Raw genomic sequence first — 24,193 nt, 5'->3', positions numbered from 1 at the left:
ACCGACCAGGTGGCATATTTCCGATGTTACAATATTCGACCGGCGCAATTTTTATTTACTTATTTTCAGCTGTTGCACTGTCAATCAAGATAACATTTAGCATTAGCTTAAGTAGTAACGCAATCAGATTGACTCATGAATTTAATGTGTTATAAATTGTTCCTGGCGAGATTTGATTGTGTATTTGATTTTCAGCTAAATTGTAGTGTCGCTGTTTTTAATTTTGAAAATCTGGTCACCCTACACTTGATTGAACTTGATTATTGACTATATTTTATAGTGTCAACCGAAATTGGCTCCAAGGGCTTTGGACTGTCCAATTTTCAACCCTTTGGGCTGTCTGAGCATCATTGGTCCTATCACGGTGGTAATGACCCCTTATAAGCCCCGAATGCTGATAAAAGACTGGACAGCTGCCCGGGTAAACTATGGCAAACTAGCATTTTGCTTTCCACATCAGCAGATACAACAGCTGTGTGCATGCAAGTGCTGCTCTTTTATATCTATGAGGGCAACATGAGTGTGTAAGAGTGCATCTGTGTGCGTGTGAGTGCCAAGGGAGAGGGTAATGAGGACCACTGGGGCTCGTTTAAACGACCAGGGTTCACTTGCTGGGAAGCGTGACTGGGCCAGTCCAAGCCCTTCATTCTTCCCAAGGCAAAAAACCATCACGGTCGGATCCAGCAGTTCCCAAGTTTGGTCATTTCCACTAAACATCACCTCGGGGCTCATACAGATGGCTTAAACTCCAGACTGACCTTTTTACCCCCAGCAGGCTGAATAGAATGAGGAGGCACATGTGGGTGAGACTGCCCCCTGGCTGTGATGCGTTCCCACTTCTCCTGCTCGCATTTACATGTAAAATAGTTGTTGAGCTATTCATCAGCTACGCTTATTGATATTCTCATTCATCCAAGGTTATTTATTTCTCAGGGCATTGACTCGATCACAACTGGACTGCTTTGGTTTTCGAGAAGGCTTCATCAGTTCATGCAACAAGTCTTGCATGGTCAGGACAAACCAGCCTGAGTTGGTGGTGAAGAGGGTCTTCTGCATAGATTTAGTCATAACTGTTTTAATTGACTTATTTCCTCAGTAGAACTTTTATCTGTGGATGTGTCTTTGTAAGTGCTGTCGCAATTTCTGCTCATGTCATCATGTTTAAAGGACCTCGTCTGTTTCCACATCAATGGGCCAGTGTCTGGGTTTGAACTCAATGTGTATTGGATGATATGCTGTAAAAGTGTAAAAAGTCTGATCTACTTCCGGCTGTCGTCATGTGTATTGAACTCAGGGCTGGGTGGCTGTTTTCTGAGGGTTTTTCAAGATAGTATAAGAATGCTGTGAGTCCGCTGTAACTACACACTTGCGAGAGGAACTGCAGCCATTTGTCTGTAAACTTGCTTGTGTCCGGAATATTCTGTAAAATAAATCCTTCGAAGGACCTGTTCACCGATCTCCAGTCTGTATTCAGAAAATCAACATTCTCTCTAACCGAACAGCAACGAACACGCAGAAGACAAAGATAGTCTTCTAACAGTGGGAAAGCCCAGCTATTCATACACCGGAAATTGTATCATTCTTTTAGAAATGCAATTGACCATCGTTAAGATGCCTTGCAGAGTCATTAAGTTTTTGGGTGGAAACGCCGTCATCAATGTGCCATTTAGTTGTAAAAAGGTAGGGATGGAGGACTATGTTTTCGTTGTTTGTCAGAGGCGAAATCTGTGACTACGTTTACATTCAGGCAATAACCCTTTGAAAACACAAATATTGGCAATATTCGGGTGTGTAAGGCCATGTAAACATACACGATAACCCGAATATGCTCTTATTCAGGTATTCGGGTTACCTCTTTCAAAACCCGAATTCTTGCGCATATAAACACATTTGGAATAAATCAATTAAACGGCACATTGTCTTTGCCCTTTTGAATTCGCAAGGATTCCTGGTCTATGAAGTAATGACTCGTATGCGCAGCTCCGTCCTACTCCCTTATTTTGTGTCTCTACAACTTTGTTAAAACTTTCCTTTTTAGTTTAAAATGGCTTTCCTTAACTAGAATCCCACGACACATTGTGGCTAAAGGTAGAATCCTGATCGGTTATTGCTTTTTTTGCTGCTGTAAATAGTAATTAAACCCTTCTGTTGCGGCCGCATGCTCACGACTACTTCTTCGTCTTCTTATTCAAGAAGACCAAAAAGAAGAAGAATCATTGATAATCGGATGTCGGACTGAATTTCTGAACACACTATGGAACGGGGATTTTGGATGCCAGTCCGAGTGCTAATCTTAATATAAATGCTGTATATGTATAGAAGTCGCACCTGTGTAAAAGCTGAAAGAACAGTGACTTAAAAGTGTGACTTCAAGTAAAAAAATAAAAATTTAAAATTTAAATATACGGCATATAACTAAATGTGTTTGCTCGTTTTCAGCAATTATCTTCCAACATACTGTATTTATATTTAATTAATATTAAATAAATCTATGAATTCAGGTTATTTCAGGAAAAGTGCCCGGTCCTGATGGGCAACCCGCTGACACTTTCAATATTGTGCCAGTGAACAATTTGTGTAAAGCTCTTTGACAACCGTATACAATTGCAATCCATTTGCAATTTCATTCCTATTGCCATCAATCAAGTCACTGCAGTTGTAACACGGTTGCTCGCAAATACAATACGATTCAGGTGCAATGGACAGGAAGACATCGTGCACGCACAGGAGCCTCATCACTTTACATTGATTTCCCGCTGGCCAACCAACTGCTTAGCCATCTTTGCGGTGACAGTTTGACCCATGAGGCCTGTTAGGTGTTCCCTCTTAAACACTGGCACACGGACACGCACACATTTATATATAGGGAGCTATCCTGAAGCCGCCCAGGGAACTCCCTAAAGCATTTATTGACTGCTGAGTGAGAGTGGCTATTAATCCATCATAAGGCTTAAATGCCTGCCACTGTGTTCTTGTGTGATATTAAAACATACATGCTAAATAAAAACTAATTATTATTTAAAAAAAAAAAAGAGAGCAATGATGATGACATGTCAAATCGGTAAAATTACCAAATGAACAATACTGAGCTCTCCAGGAAAAATAAAAAAAAATAAAAATAAAATATACATGCTAATTGAGAACACGCTTTATGTTTTAAAACAGTGTATAAACCAGCAGCTAAATTTGATTTGACCAAAAACAGGCACAAACAAAACACTTCAACTCGGATGCTGAATTATTAATCAGGAGAAAAGCCAAATGTGTCAAAGGTCTCCTCCCATTGAAACCTCTCAAACAGAAGATGAGCCCGCCTAACCTTCCATTAGAGCAAATTACCATCACGCTAGGACGTCTGCTAGTGCAACATCCCGCGGGCGAAACCTTCCAGCCTGACAGGGCAACACAATCACGGCGCGGGTGAGAGGAAGACAGGAATGACAAACTGGAAAAAATCTTTGCACTCATGCCTCAGTCCATCAATTAAATACCTTCTTCTGCAACCCACACGCCCCTTTTGTCTCGGTGGCAGAATAATGACTTGCCGTATTTGTTGAATGTTAAAACTGGAGGCTGCCACGAGGTCATAGAAGGAAATGGAGGGAAAATAAAAATCTGTCTTATGTCGTTGTTTTCCTCTGCCGAGCCGATCAACTTGGAGGACTTTTCTCTGGAGTCTTGTTATTGTCAAGTCCATGTTAGAGGCCATTGTGCTCCGACCACAAAAACACACACACTGACAAGCCCCATGTGCATCCGTCCACTCGAATCAAATAATTGTTGTTAAATAATTTCCTTATTCGATGCTCTTATTTCCTCTAATGCAGGGAAGATTTGCATTAGTGTAAACACTTTCTTTGTGCGGAAGTATAAGGACGCCTTTGCGGTGTCCTTTGTGAATGATGGCTTTGCTAAAGTGCTGTGAAGAGAAACATTGGTTTGCTACGTCTTTGATTCATTGCTTGTGTGAGGGCAATTTGCATAGCAGGCAGACTCCAGGCAGATCTGGGCTCTCGTTAGCCGGGTGGCTTAGATACTTCATCATTATCATCAGCCTCGCCCTTCACTTGCAGCCATTCTGCCCTTGCTCATAATCGGAAATGGGATTTGCAGTAGAAGAAACAACAAAAAGATAGTGAAAATATTTTTTTAAATGAAGATAAAGCAAAGGTAATATTCAACGTGATTTTGGTGATTTAGCTGAAAATCAAATGTACAATAAATTCGCATCACGACTATTTATAACAAATTTAATTGCTATATTTATTTTTTTTATTTTTTTTTTTAAACCCCCCAAAAAATTTGGGGGGTTTATTTTATTTATTTTTTTTTTTTAAAGGAGAGCAATGATGATGTCAAATCGATGAACAATACTGAGCTCTCCTTAAAAAAAGAAAAAAAAAATTTATTACTTTGGCTAATGCTAAATGTTATCTTTGTTGACAGTTCAACAAGCGCTGAACCACAATTTTTTTTTGCTCGATAGGAAGCTGGCTTTGCCATTTCGTTCACGCCGGTCTTGGATTGTAACACTGGAAATGAACTGCCAGAAAAGCTCCGTTTAAATTAGGTTTGACGCTCGGCCGCGGAATTAGGCGAGAAGGACTACATTTCCCATGAGCAGGAAGTAGTTATGACGAAAACACGCCTGCTAGCAATGAGATTCGGATAAAAATGAGATCGGTAATGCGGAAGTAAATCGAAAGGAATTAAACTGTTAATTTACGTTTTACTTAGTTTATCGCTATGTGATTGACATACACATGACCCAAACAATTGGCTTGCTGACTGGACTAATTAAAAAAACAGGACTTGCGTAAAAATTGGATCAACCAATGGGGGCTAGCAAAATCGAGACTTGCAACAAAAAGGCTCAAATTCACCCTATACGGGACTGTCCCGTTTTAAGCCGGCACATCTGGTCACCCTGATTTAAATGAAAAAAATAAATAATAATAATAATAAAAAAATAAAGCATGATGAGATGTTTTATTGAGGTATTTTTCCAGCAACAAATCGATTACTGTAGAGTCTTGGATCGTGTCATGCAGACCTGAATAACAATAACAACAACAACAAAAAGGCAATTTGTGGGATGGTTAAAATGTGATATCTCTTAGTCTGCACATAGAAATACAGTACAGTAAAGACAGAAAATATTAAATCCAGCGGTAACACAATAAGAAAACTAGTACACATCGCATTCATTTTTGCTAAAAAAAATTTTTTTTATTGCATATATGTTTTAGATGCTTCCTGTGTTATGGGTGGAAAAACGAGCTAGCATAACCTCAGAAATGACACGAGCCTTCATTTTGTCCTTACAAAATCCTATCAAATACATGTTCTCCTTTTATGTTTATAAAAAGGCATCATAGATTCCGCCTGTCACGCTGTACTGTCTTCACGAGTATGCAGGATTTCTCTCTCTCTCTCTCACTCTCTCTCTCTCTCACCCTCCCAGCTATTTTTCTCCATCTCTCCTTCTGACAGGCTTGCTGCAGTGCTTTCAGGGACAGTGCTTGTCGTAGAGGACATGCTGACGAGTGTCGATCGATACTGACTCCCAAACCTTAGCATCCATCTTGGAGCTGCGTGTGTGTGTGTGTGTGTGTGTGTTATGTGAAGACTTATTGTTTGTGTGTGTGAACTCGTTGAATAATGTAAAGATGTCTGGCACATACTGTTGCTATTGTTGAGGGCCTGAACTTTTGACGCGTAGGACTGTAGAACCGCTGTATCAAAGCTTGGTGAGAAAGATAACGAGATGTGCATATGGTGGTATGCAACCATAGTGTATTCCATGAGGCATCTGCTGGATTTTAACATTCATTCTGATGCTCTTTCCTATTGAGAGGTTGATACATTTGGGTTCATCCAGCTATCAGTCAATAATACTTGAAGTTGAAGTGCTGTGTTCTGGGTTTTAAAAATGTTCAGAGGGAATTTACTTTGGAATTAAGGTTTTAATGAAAAAGGAGTTTTGCTTACTTGCAGAGCTATAACAGTCTCGTCATTCACCTACAGATGAAATTGTATCAGAAACTAAACAAAGGGGGGTTTGGTGTAATCAACCCGTGGGGTTTAAGATTAAACCAGCAATTTTCAAGAGGTTTAATTTACCATTTGATGCTACGTTTATTGAAAGAAAACTTGCTAATTAGGTTAATCAACGTTAACTCATTAGCTCCCAAAAACGTATAAATACGTTCTATTTTAAATATTTTAAATATATATATATATACAGTATATTTATGCTAGAGCATACAGAAGGCTTTGATGGGGCCTCTCAACTGCAGAGAACGGTTGAAGAAATGGTAGTAGCAAAAGAGATCAACCAGGGCCATGTTGAAAAAAAAGCTCACTTACCCACATTTTTCCTGATGAAAGAAGAAACTGGAATCTTTCTTTTGGTAGGTTTCATGTTTGTTATAGCAATAGAAGACAATATTCTGTAGTCCTTGCAAAATCAGTCAAAATCCAGTAAAACAATCGGGGAGTGAAAATGGCTGTGAGTGAATGAGTTAACAGTGAAGGCGGGGGGGGGGATCAGTTCCAAAAATCATCTTGCATACACAGAAACAAATCCAAGTACTGTTATGTTTAATAAAATTAAAAAAAATCTGATATAAAATATTTGTAATATTTTGCCGGTATTTTTTCCTAAAATATCTCATCATATTTTGTATGGTAATTCTCTCATCCAAAATTTAAAAAAAAAAAGGACTGACAGCAGGCTGAGAAGCTAACAAGATTTAGACAATAACTAAGTTTTTGCCCTACTCTTATATTCACCTCTCGTAACTAGTGGCGTGTAAAAATGCTTTTTAACAGCCACCACGTCAATAAATTCCAAGCACATTTATCTTCAGCAAGACCAAATACGCATACTTGAATTCACAGTTGCCTTCAGAACACAAAGACGCAGTGATTTGTTTCTTTTGTTACTTATTTATTCTGCAACATGCACCGTGAACTTTTATTGTTTTCTTTATAGTGTTCCTCGCCCGGTGATTGGCAGACCGTAATATATGAACGGACAATGTAAGACCTCAAGATATGGATAATAGGCAGAGTCAGTTCTAAGGAGAAGGCCACACCAATCCAGGCTTTTAAATGAGGCAGTGAAATCAGTTGTAAAACTTGCAAGGGTAAGCAGCCAAGTGCAGCAAAGGGTGCTTTTAAGCGCCGTTAAAAGCTTGCTAGAGGCATTTTGTATCCACTTTGTCTTTTGATATGGCTGATACCACAATAAAATACATTTTAGGATGGTTGACGTAACAATATTGGCAACTTTTTCCCTGAGGTCAGCAGTACTTGGTTATCTTAGAAAATAGACTGTTTGACTCATTTTGAACGCTATTCAAACAAGGATGCGGATAAATTTTTTTAAAAGATTCCGATTCAATTAAGCTTGACATGTCTATTTGTAGAGAATCTTCCAAATCGATTTGGGCTTCTCAAGTGGAACAATCTGTTATTTAAAGGAAACCGGCGCTTATGGTGACCCTTTAATTAAAATGTATTTTTTTGCTTGTATGTCTTCTTCCCATTATATTGATATTAATCAGCTTCAAAAGAGTAGAATAAATCCAATGAGTCCCAAACTCAAATTGGTTGCTAATTGTACTTTTGTCCAAAAAAAAAAGTCATACGTCGCGTCATTGAACTGACCGTTGTAAAGTTCAGATAGAAACTTTCACCGGTTATTTTATCTTGAATGCTCACTATTTTAATAATAATAACCATGAGACTGCATATTCTCAATTGAACTATTTACTAGATGCCCCAAAATATCGAGTACACACCTGTGAAGCCTTTTCTTTTGATTGCGGAAGAAGGTCTAATCTATTCAAAATGCCCTCTACTCTTATATTGTCTTAGCCACGGGGGGGGGCGGCTCAGCCTAGCCCATGTGAAAATGTGTGACCTGATGGTCTTAACTGGTTTCAACTGGATAAGAGCGCCACAGCGCCGATAGATAGTAAGACCCCAAGCCAGGGCAGGTCACGGCGACACAACAGCCTCGCTCAAGTCACCTATCTAATCATTAAGAGGCCTCATCTAACAAAAATTAAATAAACCAGGTAGCTAGAACAAAGATAATCTGGGAGTGTTGGTCTCTCCTGAGCAAAGTAGTGTGCTAAGTGAATTAGCATTTTATCAAAAAGGACAACCAAAGTGGAGTGAATGCGTGCACGCAGTAAATTCTGTAGAGTAAATTGGACTCTATTTAAAGTGGAACCAAATAGACTCAGTTTTTAAGAGGAATATTTACACTAGGAAGAGAGTAAAATAAAGAATTAGAAAAATAAATAAATAAAAGTCACTGAAGGGTTGAGAAACAAACTCCCGAAATTCAGCTTGGGAGACAGACGATCTACTCTCTCAGCCACGCAGCTCCTGTGTGTTAGTATATCGCTCGTATCAGGTGCAATCTTCCCCACCCCCCCCCCCCCAAAATTTTTTGGGGGGTCTCCTCTTGGATATAAGCAAACAGTAGGAGGGGGCCTAGCTCAGGCGGTAGTGTGACAGTCTCTCAAGATAAATGTTTATGTGTTTGTTCCTTAACCCTTGAGTGACTTTTATTTTTTTTCTCAATTCTTTATTTTACTTCCTTCCAGGTGTAAATATTTCTCTAAAACTTATTCTATTTGGTCCTACTCTAAATAGTCAAATTTACTCTAAATAGACTCAAATTTAATCACTAATTTGCTGTCTTTAAAATCATGCATTTGGAAGAATATAAAAACAGTTAGGACAATACATTAATTTGAGAAAGACTAGTGAAAGGATTTTTGTACTGCTCAAACTCCGCCAACAATACAGAGGAGGCGATAACCTCCAGTAATTCAATCACAAAAACAATGCACGTAAACACCCACACACTGTCAAGGACATTTGTGAGGGGAACTTGAAAACATGATTGATAATTCCTTTCACCCGCACACCCCGACACTCATCTTCTTTAGAACAAACACACACACAAAACCATGTAGTGTCACCTCCACTGGCCCATTACATTTCCATGAAGATGATATCGTCTCAAGTCGGAATGCAGTGCGGAGGAGGGAGGGAGGGGGGGGTGGGGGAGCCTTCACGGCGCTGTGGGAGACGTATCGTGGAAGCGGAGAGTCACGGCTGAGTGGAAATGTTTGAAAGCTTCGGGAGGCGAGGAAGACGCGTTGCCACCCACCAATACAGGCACCCACACACCAGCCATCTCATGTGTTTCTACTAAACTCAAGGGATACCATTTCCTTGTCTTGTAATGATTTCTAAATTGGGCCTCTTTGCCCTGGGATATATTTAATTGCCACACACCGGCTGGTGATGCTAATGCGCGCTGACAAAACGAGAGCGAGAGGCAGAAAGAGCGAGCGAGAGGAGGGAGTCACACTTGTTTTGAAGTAACTTTGACTTAGCAAAGGACACCCGTGTCTGTCAGAGAGTGGACGGCGTTGTCATTGTCTACCAAGGGTTGAGGGGTCGTCTTCATTAGCGGCAGTCTAGTGCCGGATGTGAGCTTGCTTTGCCCACGCCGTACAAACACAAACGCGCCTCCAGGCCATTATCACTGCATGTTTTTTTTTTTCTGCATTAACAATGTCTAGTCTGTGCTTGTGCGTCTGTTTTCTGATATGTGCAACATGTGCGGCCCGCGCATGGTGGCACGTACGGGTGAAGCACTTAACCGGTTTTACGATTAACCGCCAGGATTAAATAACCGCAGCCGTTCAACAACGCCGATTATTTCTGCTCACTTGCGGCGCAAAACGAGCCATTATTTCCATAATCGAGCAGCCCTAGCAAGAGGGTTATAATGGTTTGGGATTTTTCATTATAGTGGGTTTCTATTTGGTTTTAACTTTATGTAAAAAGAAGAAGAAAAAAAGAAGAAGCAAAGGTCACTAAGTATTGTGTAATCGTGTTAAACAAATACACTTAAAATGAACTCCCATGAATGATATTGACAGATGAAAAGGAAGGACATTTTCAGTTAGTTTTTTTTCTGAAGCACTTTCCTTTTTATTTTGTTCCACAAAAAGTTTTTCAATTTTACTTTCAGTGTCATTTATTACTACATTAATTAAAGCCTTGTTTGGCAAAGACCTGTTTTGCAACGAAAGTAAATGAGTACCATGGCCACATTTGTACGTTCTTGCTTTGCCGAGGTGATTATTTGAAAACTTAGGATAACCAGTGACGAGGTCTCGTTCTTCCCTGACAATCGACCATTGCATGTTTTGACGTTTTTCTACTGTTCTCATTTGAAATGGATTGACATTAGGCAAGCTTTATTTATAGCTTATTTCCTACACAATTAAATGTGCTTCGCACAACCAAACGCAACTTATTCCATTTGTGCGCAGCATAACAGCTAAATGCTGATTCACCGTGTTTGCTTTGAAACCTTTCAATCAGCATTTATCAGAACCATTCAGTGATTTATTGACCTGTGCCAGAATTTTAATTGTATTACATCAAAGCAGATTAGCATTATGAGCAAAATGTTGGAATACTATTCCCGACGACTTGAACAAATTTAACAAACATTCTTTGGTGTATAAACATCTATGCGTAAATGTGTTGCATGTAGTCCTACTTTATGCGCAAGACTGCAGCTGCCTTTCGAGCAAGTGAGCACCAAACGAAACAAGCAGGAGAGAAATGGCGGTAAAACAAAACACGGTCATGCTTCATGGCTGGTGGTTATTGTGGAATACACAACCGTCATTGTTGTTGTCTATGTGCATGCATTTCCAAGTGTGTTTGTGAAGCTTTCCCTGCCTGTATTAGGATAAATAGCCCTTGTCTATCATGCAAGGCTGTGTCTGGCAAACAGATTCCCCTTCACGTCATGCCGGATTAACACAAATGAGCACCCTGGGAGACTTTTCATGGGTAAAAGTGTCAGCATGACATTTTGACGTCAAGGACATCTTTCGGGGAAAGTGTAGGTGGGTGCCAGACTTGAAGTGTGTATGCATTAATATTGAACGCTGAGCTCAAAAACATACAAGTCAATACGATACACTTAATGTATCAAATTGTAATTTAAAAATAATAACAAAACATGTCTGTGCTTCAAAATGGAGGGAGTTACCACCAAGAGAAAAAATATTGACGAATAACACATTATTCTTTTGGCTCGTTTGCAGAACCAGGTGGGCATTAGTGGTAGAGCTCTTGAGTGGTTTGGATCAAATTGGCTGACATTTTGTGTTGCTCAGAGTCCCGCACTGCCCCACTGTCATATAGTGTTCCACAGGGTTCAATTCTGGGGCCTCTGCTGTTTTCATTATATTTGCTGACCCTGGGTGCCACCTTGGAATTTTCTTCCACTTAAATGTGGATTACTGTCAGTTCTACGTCTATCGTAAAGTGCTTTCTCATTGAGTCCACTTCGTCCTGTCTGGAGGAAAATTACAGCACTGTGTGCGCCGCATTGGTTGTTTCGTATTTTTTTTGAGAGCTCGGTGTTATTTATTCGTCAGCCTTCCCAAGCGCTTTAATTCCCCTGAAACCTTAACCGGATACTTCAGAGTTCAACCACAGTCGTGAAGTTGGCAGGAGACCAGTGGAAGGATCAAAGGAAGGAAAGATGAAGCAAAGAGAAATCCAACACCAACCAGGCATCGCCCTCCACCCATGTTGTTAGAAATCTAGAATCTTTCACCAACCCCAAATACGTCTGAATTCCAACAGGATTAGGGAGACATCAAGAGACCAGAGGAAGGATAGATGACGCAGCGTGAGATCCACAAGCGCCAACCTCCACTGATTCAGCGACCAGTGGGATAGGCGATTTTCGGTTTTTGTTTCAGTAGATGCTGGTGTGGTGGATCTGGCGTGCAGGACGACCTCCACCAAAGAGGTGGAGCATTGGTTGTTTTAAAGAGCTCTATAAATAAAATTGAGTTGAAGGTTGTTCACTATCATTACTAAAATGGCACTTCAGGTAATTATGCTACCAGTGTAAATTGTCTTCCGCAATTTCGAGCATCTTCTCACATGTCTGATTGCACACACTGTTCTCCTGGATTATGCAAATTAACTTGCATGGTCGCACATTATCATTGCTGTGGACTCAGGCGCCTCAGTGATTATCACATGGATCATATATGTGTCTCAGTGAACTTAAAATGGCCACCAAAATACGTGTACATGTTTATTTTCAATATATAATTTATCTTGCATTTCGTTTGAGCACAAATTGAATCTTTTCCACATCATTACAGAGCACAAACATTAAATGAAGTTAGAGTGGGGAGTCATTGACTATACTGAACTCAGTGACTATTTATCATTGGCTGATTTATTCACAGCTCACAAGATTAAATAAGATACAGAGGTGAATTCAAATTTAGGTATGAGATAAACTCAGCTAAGCACCATGAGGAAGATTGGCAACACAAGATAAATGATTTTAAAATCGTCCTCGGTCTTTATTTTTTTTTTTTTATCCACGTTTTTTGGCCCAGCAGAACTGATTTACATATAAAATGACCTGATCTGATGGTAATACATCATAATGAGCAGAAAAAATGAATACATGAAATATTTGCAGAAGTCTATGCGAAAAATTCACATTTCAATTTGCAAGTTGTTGCTTGTTGGAAATTTTGTATGGCCTGACAACAAAAACAAAGCACCTTCGATCCACTTTTGAATATGCTTTTTTTTAATTTTTTTTTTGGTAATGTGTCAATATAATGAAGTTACATACAGTTACGTTACGTACGTATGTGCGTTAGTACATTGTGTGTTGCAGCTGTTGCTATGATAACACCAAAAAGAATATGACATGGATCTGATTGACTTTTTTGAACACCCACTGAAGCCCTGCATTGAATTTCTTGTGTCTTTTTCAAGATTTGTTTGAGCCATACATAGTCGTGGGTGATCTCTTATACTCTGCTGCCACCTGGTGGCCGGTTTTTGCAATAACTACCATTGTTTTAAGTGACCTCTTCAAGTCAGAAGCTGCATCAAAGCTTTCTGTATGCTCTTTCATAAAAAAAAAAAAAGATTTTTCTTCTGGGGGGGGCATTGAAATATTTAAAATAGAACGTGTTTATACGTTTTCGGGAGCAAACGAGTTAAGAGAGCTTCGCAAAATCCCACTTTTGAGAGTCACACATATGATACAGCCCATTTGCCTCAGTATCTGTAAGAAGTGAAGTGAAAAAGCTAAGCTACTTATATTTGCTGACAGAGCTAAAAAGACGCAATAAATATTGTATAAGTTCTCAATTATCACCGAAGCTTGAAACCCAGAAGAACAACGGAATTGTTGTTTGAATGTCACACACGTGACGAGAGCATGGCCCCTCTGTAAAATTGTATTTTATCGCGAGACAGTCAAAGTAAAACTTCTAACACTTAAATTGCCCAACTTCGAATTTGATCAAATTTTGAGTTCATCCAACCCTTGTTTTTTCTTTACAGCTAATGGAATTTGAGTTGCATTGTCAAAAACAAAAAAACAAAAACAATATAACAGAATTTTACATTTTTTTCCTGTATTTTATTTACAAAAAGAAACTGATTTTACATGTCAAATGTAAAATAACGTGAAATTACTGTAACTGTGAAAACACACAATAGTTCTGTACTTATACAAAAAAAAACTCCATTAGAAATACATGTCGATTGTTAAAATACGTTCACAAATTTATCGTAATTTCACAAATATTTGTCAGTTATTTAATGGAATAAAATGTCAAATTCAACTTTTAAAACCCTTAAAAAAAAACAAAAAAAAAAAACATTTATATTTACTGAGAAATTAACAGTAAAAAAAAAAATTGGGGATCCTACCATAATTTCTTTGTGAATTGACAAAAGTGAAAACTACAATTTCTGTAATTTCCTGTAGATGGTAGCATTCATTGTATTAACATTTATTTTGAAAGGACATCTAATGAGATATACACTGTAAAAAAAAATATATATATATATATATATATATTTTGTTAAAATTAAAGTTGAACAGTACTTTAATTATGGAAGTAAAAGTAATTTTATGTTATTTCACAGAATTTTTCTGGCGCCCCAGCAGCCGGAAAACTCCCGTTTTTACGATTTATTAATTTTTTTACAGTGTGGGACGAGCGACAGAGGTTGTTTCTGAATTTGGCCCTACTTATACCCTCATGAAAATTTCATGATGTACAAAGGTGAACAAGAGCATCGACAGCATAGATTGGAGAAATCTGGAATTTGGAGTGACATGCCAGCGAAGGAAGATGAAGTGCAGCGCTGGGAGATAGCTACTAAAGACACCAGTGGGCCAAATTAGCGAACCTCCCGAGGCTTGGGCGAGGGCTTGAGTGTACGTGTCCGCGTGCGCGTAAAGTGGATGACGGAATAACTTGGGAGCTGCAGTATATCTCCCGAGTCGTCGAAGAGCAGCTCGATGGCAATGAAATACGGAGATGTATAACCACATCTCACACTTTGGCTCTCACACACACACGCATCACTCCCCGGCCCGCTGACTCCTCGTCAAGCTCCAGTGCCTTCATGTGATCGATTAAGTGTAGAAAATAGCCTTGCATCCCATAGTGCACCTGTGATCATGTGACGCTGTTCCTCGGAGCTTTGACTGTTTTCTGCGTTTGCATGTGTTCGCTTTGCGTGACTGTATAAAAATATTCCGTTGTCAATCTTTCAAGCGTTCAAATCCCAACGGCATGTCTGTCATTTTGTGTCGGGATGTCAGGCGGATTTGTTGTGTTGTGTTTTATACAAAGGCGTTATGTAAGCGTAAAAACCTGCGACGGGAAGTTTTGGAGACAAAACATTTGATTTGGACAACAAGTGAGCTAGCATCCAGCTGAGTAACAAACATGCTCATAGTGACAAACAGAATCACATTTATTGAATTGTAGCAAAGGTAAGATTTGTTTTTGTTTGTTTACTTGAATAAAGTTCAGTACAGAAGAGGATTAGGGCCAGTGAACAGGAAAAAAAGGTTGCCAGAATTTTGGCTTTATTCTCAGATTTCTGACTTTAAAGTGAGAATTCTGAGACTAAAGTCAGAATTTTCACTTAAGAATGAGAATTAGCACTTTATTCTCAGTATTCTGACTTTAATCTCACAATTCTGACTTTAAAGTCAGAATTCTGAGAATAAAGTCAGAAGTCTCATTTTAAAGCGAGAATTCTGACTTCAGTCTGAGAATTTTGACTTCTGTCTCAGAATTTTGACTTTAAAGTGAGAATTCTGAGACTAAAGTCAGAATTTTCACTTAAGAATGAGAATTAGCACTTTATTCTCAGTATTCTGACTTTATTCTCAGAATTCTGACTTAAAGTCAGAATTCTGAGAATAAAGTCAGAAGTCTCATTTTAAAGCGAGAATTCCGACTTCAGTCTCAGAATTTTGACTTCTGTCTCAGAATTTTGACTTTAAAGTGAGAATTCTGAGACTAAAGTCAGAATTTTCACTTTAGAATGAGAATTCTCACTTTATTCTCAGTATTCTGACTTTAATCTCACAATTCTGACTTTAAAGTCAGAATTCTGAGAATAAAGTCAGAAGTCTCATTTTAAAGCGAGAATTCTGACTTCAGTCTCAGAATTTTGACTTCTGTCTCAGAATTTTGACTTTAAAGTGAGAATTCTGAAACTAAAGTCAGAATTTTCACTTTAGAATGAGAATTAGCACTTTATTCTCAGTATTCTGACTTTAAGTCTCATTTTAAAGTGAGAATTCTGATACTAAAGTCAGAATTTTCACTTAAGAATGAGAAATAGCACTTTATTCTCAGTATTCTGACTTTAATCTCAGAATTTTGACTTTAAAGTGAGAATTCTGAGACTAAAGTCAGAATTTTCACTTAAGAATGAGAATTAGCACTTTATTCTCAGTATTCTGACTTTAATCTCAGAATTCTGACTTTAAAGTCAGAATTCTGAGAATAAAGTCAGAAGTCTCATTTTAAAGCGAGAATTCTGACTTCAGTCTCAGAATTTTGACTTCTGTCTCAGAATTTTGACTTTAAAGTGAGAATTCTGAGACTAAAGTCAGAATTTTCACTTTAGAATGAGAATTAGCACTTTATTCTCAGTATTCTGACTTTAAGTCTCATTTTAAAGCGAGAATTCTGACTTCAGTCTCAGAATTTTGACTTCAGTCTCAGAATTTTGACTTTAAAGTCATAATTCTAAGAATAAAGTGAACATTTTTAGATGAAAGTATGAATTCTTAAGTAAGAATAAACACAGAATCCTGACAACCTTTTTTTCTCTTCACTGGCCCTAATCCTCAAAACGTTCCAGTTGAGCAATCTTTTTTTTTCTTCTCAAAATCAAAGCAAGTCTTTGTAAAGTGAAAATAAATGTGTTCTAAAACCACACCATCTTAAATGTCAGCTGCCAATCAAATGTTAAATAAATCACATGTTTGAGCCATGAATATATATCTGCTGGAATATATCCCACCGAGTCATCGCAGGGCTTTTCCATGCCGTCGCAACGAGGCACTCTAAAGTGGCCGCGCCAGGTTGAGATACCAGTCGACACGCGAGCTGCCAAGTCACTTTCATTTGTTTCTTTTCCTCCATGCGCACACTCACGGCCAACAACAAGGCACTCTAAAGTGGCCACACCCACCTTCCATACGCTTCCGTCAAGTCATGCTTTTGTTTTTCTTTACCCTTACTTGTGCTTCCAACTTTGTTACCAAATGTGATGTGAACAAAGACTCTCGTTCGGTAACACTTTATAATAACTATATGTTCTAACTGGTTAATAGAATAAAGAATAAACTGTTAATTAATGATGTTATAGTTAATGATTTATAACCAAAAACATACCTACTAAATGAGTAATAGATCATAAACAAGCTATTAGTAAAATACTAGTGACTTGTTGAGTATCAGTTAATAGTTTATATATGTTATTGGAACATTATTCTGTTGCAACCGTTCCTCATTAACTAACTATTAACTATAAATAACTCATTAATTAACAGTTTGCTAATGGTCAATTAACTAGTTATTGTAAAGTGTTACCAACAATGGTAATTTAACGCTATATCTCAAGAATGTAGTACTACATAGTTCACTGTCTGCCAATTTTCAGCAGTTACCTTTAAACCAGTTTTTACATGTGTATTACACATGTATTACAAGTCTATACCTATTTAGTAACATAATTCACCGTGCAGGCTTTTTAATAATGCTGAAATTTCATCGGCATGGTCAGAAAGGTAAGCGTGTCAAACTGCGACGGGTTTCTAATTTTACGACCCATTTTGGATTCTGAGCATAATCCCGCATCTCATTAGCCCGTGCAGCCCCACACCAAATGAAGTGATTTTTGTTGAACCTTCAATTTTGACGAATTACATTCTAATTGCTTGAACAGGAAGTTGGCCCGCGCTGCAGGTGAAACACAGCCAAGGTTGAACAATCCACTGTAGACGCGACCGTACCGATGCACACACAGATGCTTAGTGTGTGTGTGCAAGTAAGTGAAATGTGTGGAAGTTCTTTTTTTTTTTTTTTCTCCGTGAGTATAAAGAGGCTCAGTGCTGATCCCGGTCAGAGAGAAAACCATCGCTCACGAGCGGAGAATACTAATCCCCCTGCCTTAGTCACCTGGTGGAGACGGCCCTTCACACATGCACTTTCCCTTCATTCATTCCATTTGTTTTAGTGGGGAAAGGATACGAGTGTTGAATAAGAAACAATTACTCGTGTTCATCAATAGAGGCGTGTGTTGACGAACGGCCATTACATTAAGTGTTGGGTTTTTTAAAACACCTCCTTTATCCCTGCACAGCACACAAGTGCGGAAATATGTCTTCTCATCCATGAGAAATATAGCTGCATATTTTAGCCATTGACACAGTAAGTTCATAAAGATTCCTAAAATTGATTTTAAAAAAAAATTGTACTGTAAAAAAAACGAGTGTGATAATGATTTGTTGAGGTCATTTTTCTGCCACTAGATGGCATAATTGTATTTGTAAGACATTGATGATTTTCCTCTTTATATTAAGAGCTAATCTTTGACATGAAGTAACTTGTGAAATTCTTCACATTTTTCAAATTGTCACCTTAAAAATATATTCATTATTATTACATTTATCACTGCTAAATTTTGACGTGGTCATGTCCGCTGCATTGCGACTGGAATTCCCCCAGTACAGGCTTCCCAAATATGTCTTCTCATCCATGAGAAATATAGCTGCATATTTTAGCCATTGACACAGTAAGTTCATAAAGATTCATAAAATTGATTTAAAAAAAAAAGTACTGTACTGTGTAATAATGATTTGTTGAGTTAATTTTCTGCCACTAGATGGCATAATTGTATTTGTAAGACATTGGTGACAGTTCAGTGCATTTTTCCTCTTTATATTAAGAGCTAATCTTTGACATGAAGTAACTTGTGAAATTTTGCACATTTTTCAAATTGTCACCATAAAAATATATTCATTATTATTACATTTATCACTGCTAAATTTTGACGTGGTCGTGTCCGCTGCATTGCGACTGAAATTCCCCCAGTACAGGCTTCCCAAATATGTCTTCTCATCCATGAGAAATATAGCTGCATATTTTAGTCATTGACACAGTAAATTCATAAAGATTCATAAAATTGATTAAAAAAAAAAAAAAAAAAGATGTACTGTACTGTGTAATAATGATTTGTTGAGGTCATTTTTCTGCCACTAGATGGCATAATTGTATTTGTAAGACATTGGTGACAGTTCAGTGCATTTTTCCTCTTTATATTAAGAGCTAATCTTTAACATGAAGTAGCTTGTGAAATTCTGCACATTTTTCAAATTGTCACCACAAATATATTCATTATTATTACATTTATCACTGCTTAATTTTGACGTGGTCGTGTCCGCTGCATTGCGACTGGAATTCCCCCAGTACAGGCTTCCCAAGTAAGGGGCGGTCATTAATTGCACGTTAAAAAAAATTGTGACACTCATTTTGACACCCCTATTAAAACTATATAAAACACAATATGAATTGTGTGTGAGTGAGCAAGAGGGAAGATGGAGAGTGACTCACGGATCCTGTTTCACTGTGATCTGGTCTAGGGACAGACCAATATTTGGCATTTTGACAAATATCGCTATCGGCCTTTTTTCAAAATCTGACGGCCGACAAAACGTCAAGCTTAAAGCATTTTAATCGCAGGGAACTATTTATTTAAATTTTCAGTTAACTTCACAAGAGATCCTGCTGACCCTAGGAACCTTAGGGAACCTTTTTTTTTTTTGTTCGACATTAAAACAAAACAAAAAATGTGAAAGTTTAAGATTTCAGGATTTTTGGAAAAAAACAGCTATGGTATTTACTTATTTAAGTTTCCACGTAACTTTCTAATAATATGATAATTCATTTAATATTATACATACATATATTTTTTACTTAAAATGAATATCGGCTTCAAATATCGGTTATGAGCCTCCTTGACTACTAATAATTGGCATCGGTATCTGAAAATGTCTTACAAAGTTTCTGAAACACTTTTGAGATATAGTTGCCTTTTAAAGGTGGGGGAAATAAACAAAGCAAAATAAAATACATAAATATATATGTAGACACACTTTCAGGCATGACTTTACATCACCCTAACGCCTGGCATCAAATCACAGGGTAGAGCTCTCCCTTTGACCCCCCCCCCCCCCCCCCCCCTTCTAAAGCAACCATGCATGAGGCCAAGTTTAAACATTATTTTCTCCTCTGCCCCATTCATTGTAAGATAAAAAAAAAAACACTGACTGAAAGCAAATAACTAATGCATATGCAATTGTCTATTTCTGCTGGACTTCAGTCTATTTTGGCTATTGGGAAAACACGCACGACACAAACGCACACATGCATGTAAACCCCCTTGCGTTCTGTTTATAAAGGCCCTCTGCTCCTCTCGTTTGATGCACTGATGTATGAACGACCATGTGTATGCGCATGGTTGTCAAATATCATCTTGTCCTAACGTTGCAAAAAATCAGTTCGGCACACACTGTCACGCACGTGTAAACATTTTGTACCGCACACAATAATATGCAGCATGTAAACCCAAAGTGCTCGGGAACGACACCTCCCTTTGGGCCGCCAGGGAAGGATTGGGGCCATCTAAAATATAGATCAGAAGGCTGAACTCCTGATTAGCAAATCTTTTTGATGAAGTGTTCGCGGGGTCCACTTTGAGCTGATTATCTTAATTAAAGGCCATCATATAAAATTCAAACGCTGCATTTAGAAAAAAAAATGCACGTGTACAGCCTGAGAGGAAATACAGCGTCATAAAAAATAAAAATATATTATTAAAAAATATATTAAAAGTGATGCACATATTGAAGTGTAAACCGGGTGCGACTGTATGCCGATGAGGACTTGATATATATATATATATATATATTAGGGGTGTGAATTGCCTAGTACCTGGCGATTCGATTTGTATCACGATTCATAGGTCACGATTCGATTCGATACAGATTAATCCCGATACGAATCTATAAATGGATCATTATTGATTATAATTATTTTTACTCAAATTTAGAAAACCCTCATCAGTAAACTTGTACATGTACACTGTAAGATTTGTATGAAAATGTATTTAGTTATCTGAAACTTTAGGCTTATAACTGAGCCACTGCATTTAGCAAACAGTTTGCAGTCTGTTTCATATCTGAACAGCACTGAAATAAAATATTAAGGCTTAATGTTTCATTAATATAACATTCTTCCATGCCTAATGTGTGAATCCTAACCCTGAGTAAGACGTTTTGTTGAATATTTCCATAAAAAATGTATGTTTAAAAATCGATTCGGCCGCATATTGAATCGATTCGAGAATTGCTTGCTGTAATTGCGATATATTGCAGAATCGATTTTTTCTAACACCCCTAATATATATATATATATATATATATATATATATATATATATATATATAAACAGGTTTTATGTTATGTTGATGTTTATTAAGATTAACACACTAATTTTGACATCCCTAATATATATATATATATATATATATATTTTTTATTATTATTATTATTTTTTGGACTAATATATATATATATATATATATATATATATATATATATTTTTTTTTAATTATTATTATTATTCTTTTTTTATTATTATTATTATTTTTTTGACTAATATATATATTTTTTTGACTAATATATATATATATATATATATATATATATATATATTTTTTATTATTATTATTATTATTATTTTGACTAATATATATATATATATATATATATATATATATATATATATATATTTTTTTTTTATTATTATTATTATTTTTTTTTATATTATTATTATTTTTGACTAATATATATATATATATATATATATATATATATATATTAGGGATGTCGAAATTTGTGTTTTAATCTTAATAAACATCAACATAACATCAAACCTGTTTGTTTTTTAACATTAATAAATATAGTCTTACCTTGTCGGACATCTCTGGGCGCAATGGCGATTGCGTTGTTGGAATGCAGCTCAGTGACACAGCAGTCATCCGGAACCATCGAACCATTGCTGAAACTGTGAGGCGTCTCCGGTATCATGGGGACAGAAGGCGGCATGATGTTGTGATTTGGACATATACAGCCCGTTTGCGTCAATCCGCAACCATCCCGGGTCAGAACATCCTCTTCCTTGTGGTCACCCGTTCGTAAACATTCCTCAAACCATCGGCACAGCACGCCGCAGGTGAACTGACTAGAGTTCTCGTTGTTAATGAGTAAGATCTCCACCAGCCTCATCTCCAGTAAATCCTTGGATACCTGAGGTTCGTCTGCGGCCGGATGTCTGCTTAAACATAGTTGGACAAAGTTCTTATCAAACTGCAGGAAGGAGTAAGGAGCATCCCAGCCGGATTGGCTTCCACAGAGATCAATGACTTCCTGATCCCGAGCCGAGGCCGCCTCTAAGTGAAGCGGGCAACTTTGATTGGCCAGGTGGTGATCAAGGGAGAGAAGCATGGGGGAGTACGTCCGGCAGACGGAAGGGTGGCGGTTGAAGCGGAGATAGAGGGAATACTTGGTGGGATCTGGGTTTTCCAGGGACCAGGAACAACCTGGGGCCCTGGAGGGAAAAAGCTCCCTTAGGGAGAAAGAGCCATAGAGCACCCCAGCGACCAAGCTGGAGCACGGCGTGGAGATGGGTGAGGGGGATCCCACTACCCCGGTGCTGGGGACGACATGGGCAGATCTGTAGGCAACATCGGCCAGGGCGGACAGAGGAGCCAGAGCGAGGCCAGACGCAGCAGCCAGGGCCCCGAGCACAGCCAGGAGAGAGGACAGCACAGACAGATACACCCCACCAGCAGTGTTCATCCTATGACATTGGTCCTGCAGGAGAGGAGAATAAATAAAAAAAAGAGAGGGAGAGGGTGTTTGTAATTAGTCCCAGGCAAAGCTCTCAGTGCGTATAGTCAGAGATACTATATGACATGACCAGACAGTTGGGAGTTGAAAAGTCATCTGGATTAGAAAATTGTCCGCAATTTTACTAGCTCAGTCAGCATGTAGTTTTCTGACCCAAAATAGCTTGTGTTTCTGTTTAGGTTCTCTCATCGTGGGCTGTTTGACTGATTGGTATTAGGCTTTTTTTTTTTTTTTAAATAACCATGATGTAAGACAAAAATGCCATTTTAACTAATTCACTCCCTGCCATTTTCACTGAAGCAACCCCCTTCGCTCCCGGCTGTTTTGGTGATTTAGCAAGGTCCACAGAATATTCTGTTCTATTGCTATAAAAACATGGAACCTACCAAAAGAAAGATTAGTCTCATCTTTTATCAGGAAAAAAAGTATCTGCTTCCATTTTGCAGCAATTAGCATTAGAATATAGCTAAGTTTCATCATTATTCACAAATCTGTTGAAAACACTAGCAAAAAAAAAGAGCTTGTTGCAACATGGCGCTGACTGATCTCTTATACTCTGCTGCCACCTTCTGGACATTTTTTTTGTAATAACTACCATTGTTTTAAGTGACTTCTTCCATGTCAGAAGCTGTATCAGAGCCTTCTGTATGCTCTAGCATTAAAAAACAAAACATATAAATTCGTTTTTGGGAGTGGCAGACAAAGTATTTATACCTTTTTGGGTTTGAATGAGTTAAATGTGGACGATATACGTGCGTACGGGCAAAATGTGTGCTGTAAAATATTTAATTTGCATTGGGCTGTGTGAGCTATGGTGTAAAAGTTAGCCATGTTGGCCGACTTCTCATAGTTCGAGATTTGCAGAGTCACAATCTTTTTCAGTATTTTATTTTTTATATCTCTGGGGTATTTTCCATTTGTTCTGGGATTTCTTACCCCCAGTTTTTCATCCAAAAATGTATAATACATGTTCATCAGTGTTTTAATTTTATTTTATTTTTTTTCCAGAGTATGCTTGCTTTTGTTTTTACTGTAGCACACGGTGTTTTTTTGTTTTCTGCACTTTTTTAAAGGCTTTTGAAAGACAATCTGGACTCGCATAATACACACTGAATAACGCGTATAAATATTTATAGTGTTTTAGTGCGGAAATAATTCAGAATCCGTCACATATTTGGTGCACACGGAGTGCCTTTTCCATCACCTGAGACTGTCAAGTGGTTCAAAGTAATGACGGTTTGAGGAGAGAGCGCGTGGGAGATCAGAGTTTTGGACACCGCCGCACCACTTGAGAGTATGATAGCGTCAAAACATTTTCCCCGCTCTATAATCAACCCAAACATTACATATAAGCAGCTTTAACATAATATTTAGGCTTCAAGTCATATCACTTGACACTGTATAATCTGGTTTAATGTTGTTTTTTAAACTTGTAATTTGTAGCATGTCACATTGGTACACACAAGGACATTTTTGCAGGATTTATTTCTCAAACAAAGCTAACTTATGTTAAAGTCAGTGACAAGCCTTGCTTAAAGGAGCAAGATCCACAAAAAGAGAACCAAATGGGAGGTTGTAATTTTAAACGAGACAACTTTCTACTACTAAAAATTCAACAAGTTTTTTTTTTGTTTGTTTCCCAGCAATTTTTTGGGTGTGTATGAATGTTTTGGATCATCAATACATTCGCTAAACTGCATCCAGGTTCTTTATTTCTTCCGATTGAGGCACGGTTGCGTCTTCAGAGAAAGTACCCACTTTTGCCTAAGGTAGATGTTAATAAAACAC

General features: G+C 37.9%; 1 protein-coding gene across 29 annotated transcripts in view; it reads right to left on the bottom strand.

Annotated features, from left to right (window-relative positions):
- Positions 1-24,193, bottom strand: part of adgrb2 (adhesion G protein-coupled receptor B2) — a 190,896-nt gene that overhangs the window by 108,086 nt on the left and 58,617 nt on the right. For 28 of the 29 annotated variants that reach the window (XR_013289058.1, XR_013289059.1, XM_077549631.1 and 25 more), the window contains one exon: positions 21,466-22,369. Coding sequence is in view for 27 of the 29 variants with exons in the window: in XM_077549631.1 (XP_077405757.1) it covers positions 21,466-22,354 (889 nt within the window). In the remaining 2 variants the exon portion in view is untranslated. Of the gene's footprint in view, positions 1-21,465; positions 22,370-24,193 lie in introns of those variants that run through there. The other variant, XM_077549658.1, reaches the window with a different exon arrangement.

The sequence above is a fragment of the Vanacampus margaritifer genome, chromosome 17, assembly GCF_051991255.1.
Source record: "Vanacampus margaritifer isolate UIUO_Vmar chromosome 17, RoL_Vmar_1.0, whole genome shotgun sequence".
Taxonomy (NCBI): Eukaryota; Metazoa; Chordata; class Actinopteri; order Syngnathiformes; family Syngnathidae; genus Vanacampus; species Vanacampus margaritifer.
The sequence above is the reverse complement of the archived record's forward strand: the minus strand, read 5'-3'. Positions and strand labels throughout refer to the sequence as shown.